Source organism: Oncorhynchus keta, chromosome 25 (genome assembly GCF_023373465.1).
Source record: "Oncorhynchus keta strain PuntledgeMale-10-30-2019 chromosome 25, Oket_V2, whole genome shotgun sequence".
Taxonomy (NCBI): domain Eukaryota; kingdom Metazoa; phylum Chordata; class Actinopteri; order Salmoniformes; family Salmonidae; genus Oncorhynchus; species Oncorhynchus keta.
The window spans coordinates 48,651,593-48,672,963 of record NC_068445.1 but is presented as its reverse complement, the minus strand read 5'-3'; the positions used below and the strand labels follow the sequence as shown (position 1 = coordinate 48,672,963).

The 21,371-nt window shown below is 48.6% G+C and overlaps 1 protein-coding gene and 1 long non-coding RNA gene across 30 annotated transcripts in view; both read left to right on the top strand.

The window, feature by feature from the left end:
- LOC118380828 (mitogen-activated protein kinase 1-like) overlaps positions 1–21,371 on the top strand; it is a 76,914-nt gene that overhangs the window by 33,955 nt on the left and 21,588 nt on the right. For all 28 annotated transcript variants that reach the window (XM_052479846.1, XM_052479845.1, XM_052479849.1 and 25 more), the window contains exons 4-5: positions 3,046–3,162; positions 7,241–7,355. In XM_052479846.1, the coding sequence (XP_052335806.1) occupies positions 3,046–3,162; positions 7,241–7,355 (232 nt within the window). The remainder of the gene's footprint in view (positions 1–3,045; positions 3,163–7,240; positions 7,356–21,371) is intronic.
- Positions 5,958–7,220, top strand: LOC127911879 (uncharacterized). 2 transcript variants are annotated; one of them, XR_008079747.1, is made up of 3 exons: positions 5,958–6,287; positions 6,344–6,623; positions 6,837–7,220. It is a non-coding gene; the product is annotated as an uncharacterized LOC127911879 (long non-coding RNA). The 2 variants fall into 2 exon arrangements; XR_008079746.1 differs by having other exon boundaries at positions 6,809–7,220.

Below are 21,371 nucleotides of genomic sequence, written 5' to 3'. Positions count from 1 at the left end.
GACCCTAACGTCCTGCGCAGAGACTGTCCCCTCTAATTGAAGCCGTGGAAATTCAAGGCTGATCACGGTACTGCAGAATACGGTATACCCTGTTATGGTTGGTGGGGAAAACGGCATACGGTATACCCTGTTGTGGTTGGTGGGGAAAACGGCATACGGTATACCCTGTTATGGTTGGTGGGGAAAACGGCATACGGTATACCCTGTTGTGGTTGGTGGGGAAAACGGCATACGGTATACCCTGTTGTGGTTGGTGGGGAAAACGGCATACGGTATACCCTGTTGTGGTTGGTGGGGAAAACGGCATACGGTATACCCTGTTATGGTTGGTGGGGAAAACGGCATACGGTATACCCTGTTGTGGTTGGTGGGGAAAACGGCATACGGTATACCCTGTTATGGTTGGTGGGGAAAACGGCATACGGTATACCCTGTTATGGTTGGTGGGGAAAACGGCAGTCTTTGTGGACAATCTTCACGTAAAAAAAGACAGAAGTCAATCGTGGTACCAATAATGGCTTTTAATAAACCAGATGTATATCATGGAACAGATTATTTTACAATCCCACAAAGAACCAGTTGGTCTGATTATTGCTCTCTCCCTCCTGCTGCTGCTCTCTCCCTCCTCCTGCTGCTCTCTCCCTCCTCCTGCTGCTCTCTCCCTCCTCCTGCTGCTCTCTCCCTCCTCCTGCTGCTCTCTCCCTCCTCCTGCCGCTCTCTCCCTCCCTCCTCCTCCTCCTGCTGCTCTCTCTCCTCCTCCTGCTCTCTCCCTCCTCCTGCTGCTCTCTCCCTCCTCCTGCTGCTCTCTCCCTCCTCCTGCTGCTCTCCCCCCCTCCTGCTGCTCTCTCCCTCCTCCTACTGCTCTCTCCCCCCCTCCTGCTGCTCTCTCCCCCCTTCTGCTGCTCTTTCCCCCCTTCTGCTGCTCCCCCTCTGCTTCTCCCCCTTCTGCTGCTCCCCCCTTCTGCTGCTCTCTCCCTCCCCTTCTCTCCTCCTCCTCCCCTGCTGCTCTCTCCCTCCTCCTGCTGCTCTCTCCCCCTCCTCCTGCTGCTCTCTCCCCCTTCTGCTGCTCTTCCCCTCCCTCTGCTCTCTCCCCTCCTGCTGCTCTCTCCCCCTCCTGCTCTCTCCTCCTCCTCCTCCTGCTCCCCCCCCTCTCTCTCCCTTCTGCCTCTCCCCCTTCTGCTGCTCTCTCCCCCTTCTGCTGCTCTTTCCCCCCTCTGCTGCTCTTTCCCCCTTCTGCTGCTCTCCCCCTTCCTGCTCTCCCCCTTATGCTCTCTCCCCCTTCTACTGCTCTCTCCCTCCTCCTGCTGCTCTCTCCCCCTTCTGCTGCTCTCTCTCCCCCTTCTGCTGCTCTCTCCTCCTCCTGCTGCTCTCTCCCTCATCCTGCTGCTCTCTCCCCCCTCCTGCTGCTCTCTCCCTCCTCCTGCTGCTCTCTCCCTCCTCCTGCTGCTCTCCCCCTCCTGCTGCTCTCCCTCCTCCTTCTGCTCTCTCCCCCCTCCTGCTGCTCTCTCCCCCTCCTGCTGCTCTCCCCTTCTGCTGCTCTCTCTGCTGCTCTCTCCCTCCTCCTGCTGCTCTCTCCCCTTCTACTGCTCTTTCCCCCTTCTGCTGCCCTCTCCTCCTCCTGCTGCTCTCTCCCTCCTTCTGCTTCTCTCTCCCTCCTCCTGCTGCTCTCTCCCTCCTCCTGCTGCTCTCTCCCTCCTCCTGCTGCTCTCTCCCCCTCCTGCTGCTCTCTCCCTCCTCCTGCTCTCCCCCTCCTGCTGCTCTCTCCCTCCTCCTGCTGCTCCCTCTCCCCCTCCTGCTGCTCTCCTCCTCCTGCTGCTCTCTCCCTCCTCCTGCTGCTCTCTCCCCCCTCCTGCTGCTCTCTCCCTCCTCCTGCTGCTCTCTCCCCCCTTCCTGCTGCTCTCTCCCCCCTTCCTGCTGCTCTCTCCCCCCTTCTGCTGCTCTCTCCCCCCTTCTGCTGCCCCCCCCTTCCGCTGCTCTCTCCCCCTTCCGCTGCTCTCTCCCCTTCTGCTGCTCTCTCCCCCTTCTGCTGCTCTCTCCCTCCTCCTGCTGCTCTCTCCCCCCTTCTGCTGCTCTCTCCCCCCTTCTGCTGCTCTCTCCCCCCTTCTGCTGCTCTCTCCCTCCTCCTGCTGCTCTCTCCCTCCTCCTGCTGCTCTCTCCCTCCTCCTGCTGCTCTCTCTCTCCTCCTGCTGCTGTCTCCCCCCTTCTGCTGCTCTTTCCCCCTTCTGCTGCTCTTTCCCCCTTCTGCTGCTCTCTCCCTCCTCCTGCTGCTCTCCCTCCTCTTGCTGCTCTCTCCCTCCTCCTGCTGCTCTCTCCCTCCTGCTGCTGCTCTCTCCCCCCTCCTGCTGCTCTCTCCCCTCCTGCTGCTCTCTCCCCCCCTCCTGCTGCTCTCTCCCTCCTCCTGCTGCTCTCTCCCTCCTCCTGCTGCTCTCTCCCTCCTCCTGCTGTTCTCTCCCCCCTCCTGCTGCTCTCTCCCTCCTCCTGCTGCTCTCTCCCCTCCTCCTGCTGCTCTCTCCCTCCTCCTGCTGCTCTCTCCCCCGCTCCTGCTGCTCTCTCCCCCGCCTCCTGCTGCTCTCTCCCTCCTCCTGCTGCTCTCTCCCTCCTCCTGCTGCTCTCTCCCTCCTCCTCCTGCTGCTCTCTCCCTCCTCCTCCTGCTGCTCTCTCCCTCCTCCTGCTGCTCTCTCCCTCCTCCTGCTGTTCTCTCCCTCCTCCTGCAGTTCTCTCCCTCCTCCTGCAGTTCTCTCCCCCTCCTGCTGCTCTCCCTCCTCCTGCTGCTCTCCCTCCTCTTGCTGCTCTCTCCCTCCTCCTGCTGCTCTCTCCCTCCTGCTGCTGCTCTCTCCCCCTCCTGCTGCTCTCTCCCCCCCCTCCTGCTGCTGTTCTCTCCCTCCTCCTGCAGTTCTCTCCCTCCTCCTGCTGCTCTCTCCCTCCTCCTGCTGCTCTCTTCTCCCTCCTGCTGCTGTTCTCTCCCTCCTCCTGCAGTTCTCTCCCCCCTCCTGCTTCTCTCTCCCCCCTCCTGCTCTCGTCACTAACATCCTCCTCTTCCTTTAGATCTGTGACTTCGGTCTGGCGCGTGTGGCTGACCCAGACCACGACCACACAGGCTTCCTGACGGAGTATGTAGCTACTCGCTGGTACCGGGCGCCTGAAATCATGCTCAACTCCAAGGTTAGCGCCACCTGGTGGTCAGACAGATAAATGCAATATCTCAATGCACCACACCATGACACGAGACCAGGGGTTTTCAAACTTTCCATGCCCAGGTAAACCGGTGACCCAGGGACTGCGATCTTATGTTAGTAAAAATATAAATAAATTGTTAGTATAAATATAAATATATATCACATCTTGTCTTATCAGATGAAAGTAGAAGTATTCAACATGTAAAATGAATAGAATTGTTGGACAGTTTCATCACCTTCCCACAGTTTATTGGAAGAGGAAGTGTAAACTCTAACATACCTTTCTAGCTAATAGACTATCTTGTTGGCGTGGACAAAATGTTGCTGATTTAAAGCGTGCATGCTAACTGCACCTGTAGACTTCCACTCATTGCGCTAATGCTAGTTAGGTGGTTTCCATGAACCGACACAAACTTCTTTCATACTGGACAGAGACATACTGGACAGAGACATACTGGACAGAGACATACTGGACAGAGACATACTGGACAGAGACATGTGATTTATTTAACCTTATATTTTGTCAGGGAGTCAGAATTACAGGAATTACACATATCAAAATGCAAACAAAGAAAAACACACATCAAAATGCAAACAGCATACTAAATGGGAGAGCAGTTGACAGATCAGTCCACAGCATACTAATTTTATTTTATTTTACCTTTATTTTACTAGGCAAGTCAGTTTAGAACAAATTATTATTTACAATGACAGCCTAGGAACAGTGGGGTTAACTGCCTGTTCAGGGGCAGAACGACAGATTTGTACCTTGTCAGCTCGGGGATTTGAACTTGCAACCTTTCGGTTACTAGTCCAATGCTCTAACCACTAGGCTACCCTGCCGCCCCAAATGGTATCCACGATAGCGTTCTGTTTTGCCTCTAGCGATATTCATAAAAATAATTGTTTTCCATTTATTTTATTTTATTAAATGACGCAGATCCCCTGTAGGGACCCCAGTTTGAAAACCCCTGTATTAGACAACTGTTCAGTCCTTACACTATATAACACACCACCCCTGTATTAGTCTACACTACACCACCCCTGTATTAGTCTACACTACACACCACCCCCTGTATTAGTCTATACTACACACCACCCCCTGTATTAGTCTATACTACACACCACCCCCTGTATTAGTCTACACTAGATACCACCCCCTGTATTAGTCTACACTACACCACCCCTGTATTAGTCTACACTACACCACCACCCCTGTATTAGTCTACACTACACACCACCACCCCTGTATTAGTCTACACTACACTACACCACCCCTGTATTAGTCTACACTACACCACCACCCCTGTATTAGTCTACACTACACCACCCCTGTATTAGTCTACACTACACCACCCCTGTATTAGTCTACACTACACACCACCCCTGTATTAGTCTACACTACACCACCACCCCTGTATTAGTCTACACACCACCACCCCTGTATTAGTCTACACTACACACCACCCCTGTATTAGTCTACACTACACCACCCCTGTATTAGTCTACACTACACCACCCCTGTATTAGTCTACACTACACCACCCCTGTATTAGTCTACACTACACTACACCACCCATGTATTAGTCTACACTACACCACCCCTGTATTAGTCTACACTACACACCACCACCCATGTATTAGTCTACACTACACCACCCCTGTATTAGTCTACACTACACCACCCATGTATTAGTCTACACTACACTACACCACCACCCCTGTATTAGTCTACACTACACACCACCCCTGTATTAGTCTACACTACACTACCCCTGTATTAGTCTACACTACACACCACCACCCATGTATTAGTCTACACTACACCACCCCTGTATTAGTCTACACTACACCACCCCTGTATTAGTCTACACCACCACCCCTGTATTAGTCTACACTACACCACCACCCCTGTATTAGTCTATACTACACCACCCCTGTATTAGTCTACACTACACCACCACCCCTGTATTAGTCTATACTACACCACCCCTGTATTAGTCTACACTACACCACCACCCCTGTATTAGTCTACACTACACTACCCCTGTATTAGTCTACACTACACTACACCACCCCTGTATTAGTCTACACTACACACCACCACCCCTGTATTAGTCTACACTACACACCACCACCCCTGTATTAGTCTACACTACACACCACCACCCCTGTATTAGTCTACACTACACACCACCCCTGTATTAGTCTACACTACACCACCCCCTGTATTAGTCTACACTACACACCACCCCTATATTAGTCTACACTACACCACCACCCCCTGTATTAGTCTACACTACACACCACCCCTGTATTAGTCTACACTACACCACCACCCCTGTATTAGTCTACACTACACCACCCCCCCTGTATTAGTCTACACTACACTACACCACCCCTGTATTAGTCTACACTACACCACCACCCCTGTATTAGTCTACACTACACCACCACCCCTGTATTAGTCTACACTACACACCACCACCCCTGTATTAGTCTACACTACACTACACCACCCCTGTATTAGTCTACACTACACTACACCACCCCTGTATTAGTCTACACTACACTACACCACCCCTGTATTAGTCTACACTACACTACACCACCCCTGTATTAGTCTACACTACACCACCCCTGTATTAGTCTACACTACACACCACCACCCCTGTATTAGTCTACACTACACACCACCACCCCTGTGTTAATGCTAGAGGTTCCCATGTGCTGTGTTAATGCTAGAGGGTCCTATGTGCTGTGTTAATGCTAGAGGTTCCTATGTGCTGTGTTAATGCTAGAGGTTCCTATGTGCTGTGTTAATGCTAGAGGTTCCCATGTGCTGTGTTAATGCTAGAGGTTCCTATGTGCTGTGTTAATGCTAGAGGTTCCCATGTGCTGTTTTAATGCTAGAGGTTCCCATGTGCTGTGTTAATGCTAGAGGTTCCCATGTGCTGTGTTAATGCTAGAGGTTCCCATGTGCTGTGTTAATGCTAGAGGTTCCCATGTGCTGTGTTAATGCTAGAGGTTCCCATGTGCTGTGTTAATGCTAGAGGTTCCCATGTGCTGTGTTAATGCTAGAGGTTCCCATGTGCTGTGTTAATGCTAGAGGTTCCCATGTGCTGTTTTAATGCTAGAGGTTCCCATGTGCTGTGTTAATGCTAGAGGTTCCCATGTGCTGTGTTAATGCTAGAGGTTCCCATGTGCTGTGTTAATGCTAGAGGTTCCCATGTGCTGTGTTAATGCTAGAGGTTCCCATGTGCTGTGTTAATGCTAGAGGTTCCCATGTGCTGTGTTAATGCTAGAGGTTCCCATGTGCTGTGTTAATGCTAGAGGTTCCCATGTGCTGTGTTAATGCTAGAGGTTCCCATGTGCTGTGTTAATGCTAGAGGTTCCCATGTGCTGTGTTAATGCTAGAGGTTCCCATGTGCTGTGTTAATGCTAGAGGTTCCTATGTGCTGTGTTAATGCTAGAGGTTCCTATGTGCTGTGTTAATGCTAGAGGTTCCTATGTGCTGTGTTAATGCTAGAGGTTCCTATGTGCTGTGTTAATGCTAGAGGTGCCCATGTGCTGTGTTAATGCTAGAGGTTCCTATGTGCTGTGTTAATGCTAGAGGTTCCCATGTGCTAGAGGTTCCCATGTGCTGTGTTAATGCTAGAGGTTCCCATGTGCTGTGTTAATGCTAGAGGTTCCCATGTGCTGTGTTAATGCTAGAGGTTCCCATGTGCTGTGTTAATGCTAGAGGTTCCTATGTGCTGTGTTAATGCTAGAGGTGCCCATGTGCTGTGTTAATGCTAGAGGTTCCCATGTGCTGTGTTAATGCTAGAGGTGCCCATGTGCTGTGTTAATGCTAGAGGTTCCTATGTGCTGTGTTAATGCTAGAGGTTCCTATGTGCTGTGTTAATGCTAGAGGTGCCCATGTGCTGTGTTAATGCTAGAGGTTCCCATGTGCTGTTTAAATGCTAGAGGTTCCCATGTGCTGTTTTAATGCTAGAGGTTCCTATGTGCTGTGTTAATGCTAGAGGGCCCATGTGCTGTGTTAATGCTAGCCTCTCCTCTCTCAGGGTTACACCAAGTCGATTGATATCTGGTCTGTGGGCTGCATCCTGGCTGAGATGCTCTCCAATAGACCCATCTTCCCCGGGAAGCACTACCTGGACCAGCTCAACCACATACTGGGTACACACACACACACACACACACACACACACACACACACACACACACACACACACACACACACACACACACACACACACACACACACACACACACACACACACACACACACACACACACACACACACACACACACACACACACACACACACACACACACACACACACACACACACACACATTACACACACACACACACACACACACACACACACACACACACACACACACACACACACACACACACACACACACACACACACACACACACACACACACACACACACACACACACACACACACACACACACACACACACACACACACACACACACACACACACACACACACACACACACACACACACACACACACACACACACACACACACACACACACACACACACACACACACACACACACACACACACACACACACACACACACACACACACACACACACACACACACACACACACACACACACACACACACACACACACACACACACACACACACACACACACACACACACACACACACACACACACACACACACACACACACACACAGCTCAACCACATACTGGGTACACACACTGCTCAGCCACATACTGGGTACTCACTCATGTATCTCCGTCCAGTATGTGTTCTTTTGCCCATCTTAATCATTTATTTTTATTGGCCAGTTTGAGATATGGCTTTTTCTTTGCAACTCTGCCTAGAAGGCCAGCATCCCGGAGTCGCCTCTTCACTGTTGAGTCAATCACCACCTTCCGGAGACACCTGAAACCCCACCTCTTTAAGGAATACCTAGGATAGGATAAAGTAATCCTTCTCACCCCCCTTAAAAGATTTAGATGCACTATTGTAAAGTGGCTGTTCCACTGGATGTCATAAGGTGAATGCACCAATTTGTAAGTCGCTCTGGATAAGAGCGTCTGCTAAATGATTTAAATGTAAAATGTAATGGTGTTTTGCGGGTACTATTTAATGAAGCTGCCAGTTGAGGACTCATGAGGCGTCTGTTTCTCAAACTAGACACTCTAATGTACTTGTCCTCTTGCTCAGTTGTGCACCGGGGCCTCCTCTTTTCTATTCTGGTTAGAGCCAGTTTGTGCTGTTCTGTGAAGGGAGTAGTACACAGCGTTGTACAAGGTCTTTAGTTTCTTGGCAATTTCTTATGTGGAATAGCCTTCATTTCTCAGAACAAGAATAGACTGATGAGTTTAAGAAGAAAGTTCTTTGTTTCTGGCCATTTTTAGTGTGCAATCAAACCCACAAATGCTGATGCTCCAGATACTCAACTAGTCTAAAGGCCAGTTTTATTGTTTCTTTAATCAGAACAACAGATTTCAGTTGTGCTAACATAATTGCAAAAGGATTTTCTTATGATCAATTAACCTTTTTAAAATTATAAACTTGGATTAGCTAACACAACGTGCCATTGGAACACAGGAGTGATGGTTGATGATAATGGGCCTCTGTACGCCTATGTAGATATTCCATAACAAATCTGCCGTTTCCAGTTACAACAGTCATTTACAACATTAACAATGTCTACACTGTATTTCTGATCAATTTGATGTTATTTTAATGGACAAAATTGCTTTTCTTTCAAAAAGCAGGACATTTCTAAGTGACCCATATATATATATATATATATATACCATTCAATTTGTTTTTAGAACACCTACTCATTCAAGGGTTTTTCTTTATTTTGACTATTTTATACATTGTAGAATAATATTGAAGACATCAAAACTATGAAATAACACATACGGAATCATGTAGTAACCAAAAAGGTGTTAAACAAATATATTTATATTTGAGAATATTCTAAGTGGCTGCCCTTTGCCTTGATGGCAGCTTTACACACTCTCAACCAGCTTCACCTGGAATGCTTTTCCAACAGTCTTGATGGAGTTCCCACATATGCTGAGCACTTGTTGGCTCCTTTTCCTTCACTCTGCAGTCCACAACTCAACATTCTGTTTTCCCTTATCTTTCAAACTGTGCCCTTTCACAAAAGTTCTTAACCCGCGTTTTACTGACATGTGCCAGTATATTTTACATTATTTATCTTGTTGTTATTAGTCCCAACCTTCAGCTCCAAACCCTCCCATCTACCTCTTCTGAACCTTTCTATTCTCATTGTTTCTTCAGATTGTCAATTGAAAATAAAACGTTTTTCTAGAAGTAGTCTTGATCCATTTGACTAGGACTTTCCAGATCACCCAGTAGTGCTGTCTGCAGGGTTAACTCCAGGTAAATATTACAATTCTTCAGCCATTCCTGGACCTGTGACCAAAAACAAGCTAGATATGGGCAGTACCAAAACAAAAGATCTAATGACTCTGCAGAGCGGGGAAGGTGGTATCCCCCATATAAATAACATTCTATTGGTTGCAAGAATTTTGTATAATAATTTAAATAGAACAATTTAAAGTTTTGAATCCGGTTTCGTTTTACGTGTCAATTCATAAACCATGTGCCATGGAATCGGTACATCAAATCTTCCAAACTATGTTGCAATCTGCATGGCACAGCTGTCAATCTGTATGGCACAGCTGTCAATCTGTATGGCACAGCTGTCAATCTGTATGGCACAGCTGTCAATCTGCATGGCACAGCTGTCAATCTGTATGGCACAGCTGTCAATCTGTATGGCACAGCTGTCAATCTGTATGGCACAGCTGTCAATCTGTATGGCACAGCTGTCAATCTGTATGGCACAGCTGTCAATCTGCATGGCACAGCTGTCAATCTGCATGGCACAGCTGTCAATCTGCATGGCACAGCTGTCAATCTGCATGGCACAGCTGTCAATCTGCATGGCACAGCTGTCAATCTGCATGGCACAGCTGTCAATCTGCATGGCACAGCTGTCAATCTGCATGGCACAGCTGTCAATCTGTATGGCACAGCTGTCAATCTGTATGGCACAGCGGTCTGGCTTGCCATTCCAAATAAAATGATAAACTAAAATCTATTTTTTTTGTTAATGTCGCTAGGTGTAGGCAAGACCATAAGTAAACTGGGATGTGACTGAAGAGTTAATCAGGATGATTTCCCTGAAAATAGACAGGTAGCAGAGCGTATCTATTTTTTGCTGACTTTCTATTACAATGTATTGGAGTGAGATCATTTATTTATTTTGGGATACTGTATACGGAGTTACATCCACATCATCATCAGACCATTTTATTGGTTAACTACGCGGTAATGTAAAAGTTGGATTTTTTTTTAATGTAATATAGTACACTGATCATAGCTGCCTTTAAATGTACACAGAGAGCTAACATGAATAATGGGCATGTCAATCTCTCCTGGCTCAAAATGGAGGAGAGATTGACTTCATCGCTACTTGTAGTATTTGTGAGAGGTATAAGCTGTCTGTTTGAACTACTGGCACGCGGCTCAGACACCCTATACATACCCCACAAGAGGTCCCCAGGAAGAGTAGCTTCTGCCTTGACAGGAACTAATGGGGATCCATAATAAACCCCAGGAAGAGTAGCTGCTGCCTTGGCAGGAACTAATGGGGATCCATAATAAACCCCAGGAAGAGTAGCTGCTGCCTTGACAGGAACTAATGGGGATCCATAATAAACCCCAGGAAGAGTAGCTGCTTCCTTGGCAGGAACTAATGGGGATCCATAATAAACCCCAGGAAGAGACCTGCTGCCTTGGCAGGAACTAATGGGGACCCATAATAAACCCCAGGAAAAGTAGCTGCTGCCTTGGCAGGAACTAATGGGGATCCATAAATAAACCCCAGGAAGAGTAGCTGCTGCCTTGGCAGGAACTAATGGGGATCCATAATAAACCCCAGGAAGAGTAGCTGCTGCCTTGACAGGAACTAATGGGGACCCATAATAAACCCCAGGAAGAGTAGCTTCTGCCTTGGCAGGAACTAATGGGGATCCATAATAAACCCCAGGAAGAGTAGCTTCTGCCTTGGCAGGAACTAATGGGGATCCATAATAAACCCCAGGAAGAGTAGCTGCTGCCTTGGCAGGAACTAATGGGGATCCATAATAAACCCCAGGAAGAGTAGCTGCTGCCTTGACAGGAACTAATGGGGATCCATAATAAACCCCAGGAAGAGTAGCTGCTTCCTTGGCAGGAACTAATGGGGATCCATAATAAACCCCAGGAAGAGTAGCTGCTGCCTTGGCAGGAACTAATGGGGACCCATAATAAACCCCAGGAAGAGTAGCTGCTGCCTTGGCAGGAACTAATGGGGATCCATAATAAACCCCAGGAAGAGTAGCTGCTGCCTTGGCAGGAACTAATGGGGATCCATAATAAACCCCAGGAAGAGTAGCTGCTGCCTTGACAGGAACTAATGGGGACCCATAATAAACCCCAGGAAGAGTAGCTTCTGCCTTGGCAGGAACTAATGGGGATCCATAATAAACCCCAGGAAGAGTAGCTTCTGCCTTGGCAGGAACTAATGGGGATCCATAATAAACCCCAGGAAGAGTAGCTGCTGCCTTGGCAGGAACTAATGGGGATCCATAATAAACCCCAGGAAGAGTAGCTGCTGCCTTGGCAGGAACTAATGGGGATCCATAATAAACTCCAGGAAGAGTAGCTGCTGCCTTGGCAGGAATTATTCTGGATGAGGGAGATGTCATTAGTAAATAATAATAATAATAATAATAATATATGCCATTTAGCAGACGCTTTTATCCAAAGCGACTTACAGTCATGTGTGCATACATTCTACGTATGGGTGGTCCCGGGGATCGAACCCACTACCCTGGCGTTACAAGCGCCATGCTCTACCAACTGAGCTACAGAAGGTCCCCCCCCAAATCGTGTCATTAGTAAATTGACAGAAATTGGGAATTCATTTGGTTAGGATGGAGTAAAATGCTTTGCAGGTTTTTCTGTATTCACCAAATCCACCGTCCGCTGACGTTTAGGACCAGGTAGTGGGCACTGACGTTTAGGCCCAGGTAGTTGGCACTGACGTTTAGGACCAGGTAGTGGGCACTGACGTTTAGGACCAGGTAGTTGGCACTGACGTTTAGGACCAGGTAGTGGGCACTGACGTTTAGGACCAGGTAGTGGGCACTGACGTTTAGGACCAGGTAGTGGGCACTGACGTTTAGGACCAGGTAGTGGGCACTGACGTTTAGGACCAGGTAGTGGGCACTGACGTTTAGGACCAGGTAGTGGGCACTGACGTTTAGGCCCAGGTAGTGGGCACTGACGTTTAGGCCCAGGTAGTGGGCACTGACGTTTAGGACCAGGTAGTTGGCACTGACGTTTAGGACCAGGTAGTGGGCACTGACGTTTAGGCCCAGGTAGTGGGCACTGACGTTTAGGCCCAGGTAGTGGGCACTGACGTTTAGGCCCAGGTAGTGGGCACTGACGTTTAGGCCCAGGTAGTTGGCACTGACGTTTAGTCCCAGGTAGTGGGCACTGACGTTTAGGCCCAGGTAGTGGGCGCTGACGTTTAGGCCCAGGTAGTTGGCGCTGACGTTTAGGCCCAGGTAGTGGGCGCTGACGTTTAGGCCCAGGTAGTGGGCACTGACGTTTAGGCCCAGGTAGTGGGCATGCTTTAGGCCCAGGTAGTGGGCGCTGACGTTTAGGCCCAGGTAGTGGGCACTGACGTTTAGGCCCAGGTAGTGGGCACTGACGTTTAGGCCCAGGTAGTGGGCACTGACGTTTAGGCCCAGGTAGTGGGCACTGACGTTTAGGCCCAGGTAGTGGGCACTGACGTTTAGGCCCAGGTAGTGGGCACTGACGTTTAGGCCCAGGTAGTTGGCACTGACGTTTAGGCCCAGGTAGTGGGCACTGACGTTTAGGCCCAGGTAGTTGGCACTGACGTTTAGGCCCAGGTAGTGGGCACTGACGTTTAGGCCCAGGTAGTTGGCACTGACGTTTAGGCCCAGGTAGTGGGCACTGACGTTTAGGCCCAGGTAGTTGGCACTGACGTTTAGGCCCAGGTAGTTGGCACTGACGTTTAGGCCCAGGTAGTGGGCACTGACGTTTAGGCCCAGGTAGTGGGCACTGACGTTTAGGCCCAGGTAGTGGGCACTGACGTTTAGGCCCAGGTAGTGGGCACTGACGTTTAGGCCCAGGTAGTGGGCACTGACGTTTAGGCCCAGGTAGTTGGCACTGACGTTTAGGCCCAGGTAGTTGGCACTGACGTTTAGGCCCAGGTAGTGGGCACTGACGTTTAGGCCCAGGTAGTGGGCACTGACGTTTAGGCCCAGGTAGTGGGCACTGACGTTTAGGCCCAGGTAGTGGGCACTGACGTTTAGGCCCAGGTAGTGGGCACTGACGTTTAGGCCCAGGTAGTGGGCGCTGACGTTTAGGCCCAGGTAGTTGGCGCTGACGTTTAGGCCCAGGTAGTTGGCACTGACGTTTAGGCCCAGGTAGTTGGCGCTGACGTTTAGGCCCAGGTAGTTGGCGCTGACGTTTAGGCCCAGGTAGTTGGCGCTGACGTTTAGGCCCAGGTAGTTGGCGCTGACGTTTAGGCCCAGGTAGTTGGCGCTGACGTTTAGGCCCAGGTAGTTGGCGCTGACGTTTAGGCCCAGGTAGTTGGCGCTGACGTTTAGGCCCAGGTAGTTGGCACTGACGTTTAGGCCCAGGTAGTTGGCACTGACGTTTAGGCCCAGGTAGTTGGCACTGACGTTTAGGCCCAGGTAGTGGGCACTGACGTTTAGGCCCAGGTAGTTGGCACTGACGTTTAGGCCCAGGTAGTTGGCACTGACGTTTAGGCCCAGGTAGTTGGCACTGACGTTTAGGCCCAGGTAGTTGGCACTGACGTTTAGGCCCAGGTAGTTGGCACTGACGTTTAGGCCCAGGTAGTTGGCACTGACGTTTAGGCCCAGGTAGTGGGCGCTGACGTTTAGGACCAGGTAGTGGGCACTGACGTTTAGGCCCAGGTAGTTGGCGCTGACGTTTAGGCCCAGGTAGTTGTACCATTGGACATGTTCAAACATGGTATTTCCTCATTGGGTGTCTGCAGCTCTGATTCCTGGCCTTTTTCTGTCAAATCACCACGGTAGTTTTCTGTAAATTTAGGTTGAGTGTCCAGGTTATGTTGTATTCCCAAAGAATTTGAACTTGTTCCTGTAGACCCTTGATCTGTGGGGACAGTAGGTCATCTGGGTAGACCCTGATCTGCTGGGGACAGTAGGACAAGGTCGTCTGGGTAGACCCTGATCTGTTGGGGACTGTAGGACATCTGGGTAGACCTTGATCTGTTGGGGACTGTAGGACATCTGGGTAGACCTTGATCTGTTGGGGACAGTAGGTCATCTGGGTAGACCTTGATCTGTTGGGGACGGTAGGACATCTGGGTAGACCTTGATCTGTTGGGGACAGTAGGTCATCTGGGTAGACCCTGATCTGTTGGGGACGGTAGGTCATCTGGGTAGACCTTGATCTGTTGGGGACGGTAGGTCATCTGGGTAGACCCTGATCTGCTGGGGACGGTAGGACAAGGTCGTCTGGGTAGACCCTGATCTGTTGGGGACGGTAGGACAAGGTCATCTGGGTAGACCCTGATCTGTTGGGGACGGTAGGACATCTGGGTAGACCCTGATCTGTTGGGGACGGTAGGACAATCTGGGTAGACCCTGATCTGTTGGGGACGGTAGGTCATCTGGGTAGACCCTGATCTGTTGGGGACGGTAGGACAGGGTCTGGGTAGACCCTGATCTGTTGGGGACAGTAGGACAGGGTCGTCTGGTTAGACCCTAATCTGTTGGGGACGGTAGGACAGGGTCGTCTGGGTAGACCTGATCTGTTGGGGACGGTAGGACAAGGTCGTCTGGGTAGACCTGATCTGTTGGGGACGGTAGGACAAGGTCGTCTGGGTAGACCTGATCTGTTGGGGACGGTAGGACAAGGTCGTCTGGTTAGACCCTGATCTGTTGGGGACGGTAGGACAGGGTCGTCTGGTTAGACCCTGATCTGTTGGGGACGGTAGAACATCTGGGTAGACCCTGATAATAATAATAATAATATATGCCATTTGGGTAGACCCTGATCTGTTGGGGACGGTAGGACATCTGGGTAGACCCTGATCTGTTGGGGACGGTAGGACAAGGTCGTCTGGGTAGACCCTGATCTGTTGGGGACGGTAGGACAGGGTCGTCTGGTTAGACCCTGATCTGTTGGGGACGGTAGGACATCTGGGTAGACCCTGATCTGCTGGGGACGGTAGGACAAGGTCGTCTGGGTAGACCCTGATCTGTTGGGGACGGTAGGTCATCTGGGTAGACCCTGATCTGTTGGGGACGGTAGGACATCTGGGTAGACCCTGATCTGTTGGGGACGGTAGGACATCTGGGTAGACCTTGATCTGTTGGGGACGGTAGGACATCTGGGTAGACCTTGATCTGTTGGGGACGGTAGGTCATCTGGGTAGACCTTGATCTGTTGGGGACGGTAGGTCATCTGGGTAGACCCTGATCTGTTGGGGACGGTAGGACAGGGTCGTCTGGTTAGACCCTGATCTGTTGGGGACGGTAGGACAGGGTCGTCTGGTTAGACCCTGATCTGTTGGGGACAGTAGGACATCTGGGTTGACCCTGATCTGCTGGGGACGGTAGGACAAGGTCGTCTGGGTAGACCCTGATCTGTTGGGGACAGTAGGTCATCTGGGTAGACCCTGATCTGTTGGGGACGGTAGGACAAGGTCGTCTGGTTAGACCCTGATCTGTTGGGGACAGTAGGACAGGGTCGTCTGGTTAGACCCTGATCTGTTGGGGACAGTAGGTCATCTGGGTAGACCCTGATCTGTTGGGGACGGTAGGACAGGGTCGTCTGGTTAGACCTTGATCTGTTGGGGACAGTAGGTCATCTGGTTAGACCCTGATCTATTGGGGACAGTAGGACATCTGGGTAGACCCTGATCTGTTGGGGACAGTAGGTCATCTGGGTAGACCCTGATCTGTTGGGGACGGTAGGACATCTGGTTAGACCCTGATCTGTTGGGGATGGTAGGACAGGGTCGTCTCGGTAGAGCAGGAATCTGACCTCTTTGAGGGGCAGTCCAGGGGCTGTAGATCAACCAACAACGCTGCTGGTTCATTGACATAGATCTTGAACAGGGTTGGACTTAAACTGCACCCTTGTCTCACCCCTCGCCCTTGTGCAAACCCCAGTTATTGTTCAGTTTAATACTACATGTTGTTAAGGAGTAAATAGATAGTATGATGTCATGTAGTTTACCCACAATGCTGTTTGAAGGGTTTTGTAATCTAATCCATCATGTCATATGGAATCAAAAGCATTCTTAAAATCAACAATACATTTTTTTTTTAAATCAACAATGTTTTTCTGATGAAGATGCTGGTTTATTAGTGTATGTGGTCTGTTCTGTGATTTATGTAGAAAGCATTGTGCGAGGAAGGTCTGTCGTCGGTCATTGAGATTTACAGCAGAACAGTTTCCCCATGTTACTGGTGACACAATTGCCAGGTCGCAATTGTAAATGACAACTTGTTCTCAACTTGCCTACCTGGTTAAATAAAGGGTTAGGGTTATATATATAAATACCTGGTTAAATTAAGGGTTATATATATAAATACCTGGTTAAATAAAGGGTTATATATATAAATACCTGGTTAAGTAAAGGGTTATATATATAAATACCTGGTTAAATAAAGGGTTAGGGTTATATATATATAAATACCTGGTTAAATAAAGGGTTAGGGTTATATATATATAAATACCTGGTTAAATAAAGGGTTAGGGTTATATATATATAAATACCTGGTTAAATAAAGGGTTAGGGTTATATATATAAATACCTGGTTAAATAAAGGGTTAGGGTTATATATATATAAATACCTGGTTAAATAAAGGGTTATATATATAAATACCTGGTTACATAAAGGGTTATATATATAAATACCTGGTTAAATAAAGGGTTAGGGTTATATATATATAAATACCTGGTTAAATAAAGGGTTAGGGTTATATATATATAAATACCTGGTTAAATAAAGGGTTAGGGTTATATATATATAAATACCTGGTTAAATAAAGGGTTAGGGTTATATATATATAAATACCTGGTTAAATAAAGGGTTAGGGATATATATATAAATACCTGGTTAAATAAAGGGTTAGGGTTATATATATAAATACCTGGTTAAATAAAGGGTTAGGGTTATATATATAAATACCTGGTTAAATAAAGGGTTATATATATAAATACCTGGTTAAATAAAGGGTTATATATATAAATACCTGGTTAAATAAAGGGTTATATATATAAATACCTGGTTAAATAAAGGGTTATATATATAAATACCTGGTTAAATAAAGGGTTATATATATAAATACCTGGTTAAATAAAGGGTTATATATATAAATACCTGGTTAAATAAAGGGTTATATATATAAATACCTGGTTAAATAAAGGGTTATATATATACATACCTGGTTAAATAAAGGGTTATATATATAAATACCTGGTAAAATAAAGGGTTATATATAAATACCTGGTTAAATAAAGGGTTAGGGTTATATATATAAATACCTGGTTAAATAAAGGGTTAGGGTTATATATATAAATACCTGGTTAAATAGAGGGTTATATATATAAATACCTGGTTAAATAAAGGGTTATATATATAAATACCTGGTAAAATAAAGGGTTATATATATAAATACCTGGTTAAATAAAGGGTTAGGGTTATATATATAAATACCTGGTTAAATAAAGGGTTAGGGTTATATATATAAATACCTGGTTAAATAAAGGGTTATATATATATAAATACCTGGTCAAATAAAGGAGAAATAACAAATAAATAACAGTCCCCTGTAATTATTAGGGTTATCGGGGAAGCAGCCACTCAGCACCACCAGGTTATATAAGGCATCTCAGCACCACCAGGTTATATAAGGCATCTCAGCACCACCAGGTTGAATAAGGCATCTCAGCACCACCAGGTTATATAAGGCATCTCAGCACCACCAGGTTATATAAGGCATCTCAGCACCACCAGGTTATATAAGGCATCTCAGCACCACCAGGTTATATAAGGCATCTCAGCACCACCAGGTTATATAAGGCATCTCAGCACCACCAGGTTATATAAGGCATCTCAGCACCACCAGCACCACCAGGTTATATAAGGCATCTCAGCACCACCAGGTTATATAAGGCATCTCAGCACCACCAGGTTATATAAGGCATCTCAGCACCACCAGGTTATATAAGGCATCTCAGCACCACCAGGTTATATAAGGCATCTCAGCACCACCAGGTTATATAAGGCATCTCAGCACCACCAGGTTATATAAGGCATCTCAGCACCACCAGGTTATATAAGGCATCTCAGCACCACCAGGTTATATAAGGCATCTCAGCACCACCAGGTTATATAAGGCATCTCAGCACCACCAGGTTATATAAGGCATCTCAGCACCACCAGGTTATATAAGGCATCTCAGCACCACCAGGTTATATAAGGCATCTCAGCACCACCAGGTTATATAAGGCATCTCAGCACCACCAGGTTATATAAGGCATCTCAGCACCACCAGGTTATATAAGGCATCTCAGCACCACCAGGTTGAATAAGGCATCTCAGCACCACCAGGTTGAATAAGGCATCTCAGCACCACCAGGTTATATAAGGCATCTCAGCACCACCAGGTTATATAAGGCATCTCAGCACCACCAGGTTATATAAGGCATCTCAGCACCACCAGGTTGAATAAGGCATCTCAGCACCACCAGGTTATATAAGGCATCTCAGCACCACCAGGTTATATAAGGCATCTCAGCACCACCAGGTTGAATAAGGCATCTCAGCACCACCAGGTTGAATAAGGCATCTCAGCACCACCAGGTTATATAAGGCATCTCAGCACCACCAGGTTATATAAGGCATCTCAGCATCAGGCTGTCAGTTGATCAGGCTGTCGGTTGATCAGGCTGTCGGTTGATCAGGCTGTCGGTTGATCAGGCTGTCGGTTGATCAGGCTGTCGGTTGATCAGGCTGTCGGTTGATAAGGCTGTCGGTTGATCAGGCTGTCGGTTGATCAGGCTGTCGGTTGATCAGGCAGTCGGTTGATCAGGCTGTTCGGTTGATAAGGCTGTCGGTTGATCAGGCTGTCGGTTGATCAGGCTGTCGGTTGATCAGGCTGTCGGTTGATAAGGCTGTCGGTTGATAAGGGTGTCGGTTGATAAGGCTGTCGGTTGATCAGGCTGTCGGTTGATCAGGCTGTCGGTTGATCAGGCTGTCGGTTGATCAGGCTGTTCGGTTGATCAGGCTGTCGGTTGATCAGGCTGTCGGTTGATAAGGCTGTTCGGTTGATCAGGCTGTCGGTTGATCAGGCTGTCGGTTGATAAGGCTGTCGGTTGATCAGGCTGTCGGTTGATAAGGCTGTCGGTTGATAAGGCTGTCGGTTGATCAGGCTGTCGGTTGATCAGGCTGTCGGTTGATAAGGCTGTTCGGTTGATAAGGCTGTCGGTTGATAAGGCTGTCGGTTGATCAGGCTGTCGGTTGATCAGGCTGTCGGTTGATAAGGCTGTTCGGTTGATAAGGCTGTTCGGTTGATAAGGCTGTCGGTTGATCAGGCTGTCGGTTGATCAGGCTGTCGGTTGATCAGGCAGTCGGTTGATCAGGCTGTTCGGTTGATAATGCTGTCGGTTGATCAGGCTGTCGGTTGATCAGGCTGTCGGTTGATCAGGCTGTCGGTTGATCAGGCTGTCGGTTGATAAGGCTGTCGGTTGATCAGGCTGTCGGTTGATCAGGCTGTCGGTTGATCAGGCTGTCGGTTGATCAGGCTGTCGGTTGATAAGGCTGTCGGTTGATCAGGCTGTCGGTTGATCAGGCTGTCGGTTGATCAGGCTGTCGGTTGATGAGGCTGTCGGTTGATGAGGCTGTCGGTTGATCAGGCTGTCGGTTGATCAGGCTGTCGGTTGATCAGGCTGTCGGTTGATCAGGCTGTCGGTTGATAAGGCTGTCGGTTGATAAGGCTGTCGGTTGATCAGGCTGTCGGTTGATAAGGCTGTCGGTTGATCAGGCTGTTCGGTTGATAAGGCTGTCGGTTGATCAGGCTGTCGGTTGATCAGGCTGTCGGTTGATAAGGCTGTCGGTTGATCAGGCTGTCGGTTGATCAGACTGTTCGGTTGATAAGGCTGTCGGTTGATCAGGCTGTCGGTTGATCAGGCTGTCGGTTGATCAGGCTGTCGGTTGATCAGGCTGTCGGTTGATCAGGCTGTTCGGTTGATCAGGCTGTCGGTTGATCAGGCTGTCGGTTGATAAGGCTGTTCGGTTGATCAGGCTGTCGGTTGATCAGGCTGTCGGTTGATAAGGCTGTCGGTTGATCAGGCTGTCGGTTGATCAGGCTGTCGGTTGATAAGGCTGTCGGTTGATAAGGCTGTCGGTTGATTAGGCTGTCGGTTGATCAGGCTGTCGGTTGATCAGGCTGTCGGTTGATAAGGCTGTTCGGTTGATAAGGCTGTCGGTTGATAAGGCTGTCGGTTGATCAGGCTGTCGGTTGATCAGGCTGTCGGTTGATAAGGCTGTTCGGTTGATAAGGCTGTTCGGTTGATAAGGCTGTCGGTTGATAAGGCTGTCGGTTGATCAGGCTGTCGGTTGATCAGGCTGTCGGTTGATCAGGCTGTCGGTTGATCAGGCTGTCGGTTGATCAGGCTGTTCGGTTGATCAGGCTGTCGGTTGATCAGGCTGTCGGTTGATAAGGCTGTTCGGTTGATCAGGCTGTCGGTTGATCAGGCTGTCGGTTGATAAGGCTGTCGGTTGATCAGGCTGTCGGTTGATCAGGCTGTCGGTTGATAAGGCTGTCGGTTGATAAGGCTGTCGGTTGATAAGGCTGTCGGTTGATCAGGCTGTCGGTTGATCAGGCTGTCGGTTGATAAGGCTGTTCGGTTGATAAGGCTGTCGGTTGATAAGGCTGTCGGTTGATAAGGCTGTCGGTTGATAAGGCTGTCGGTTGATCAGGCCACCGGTTGATAAGGCTGTTCGGTTGATAAGGCTGTTCGGTTGATAAGGCTGTCGGT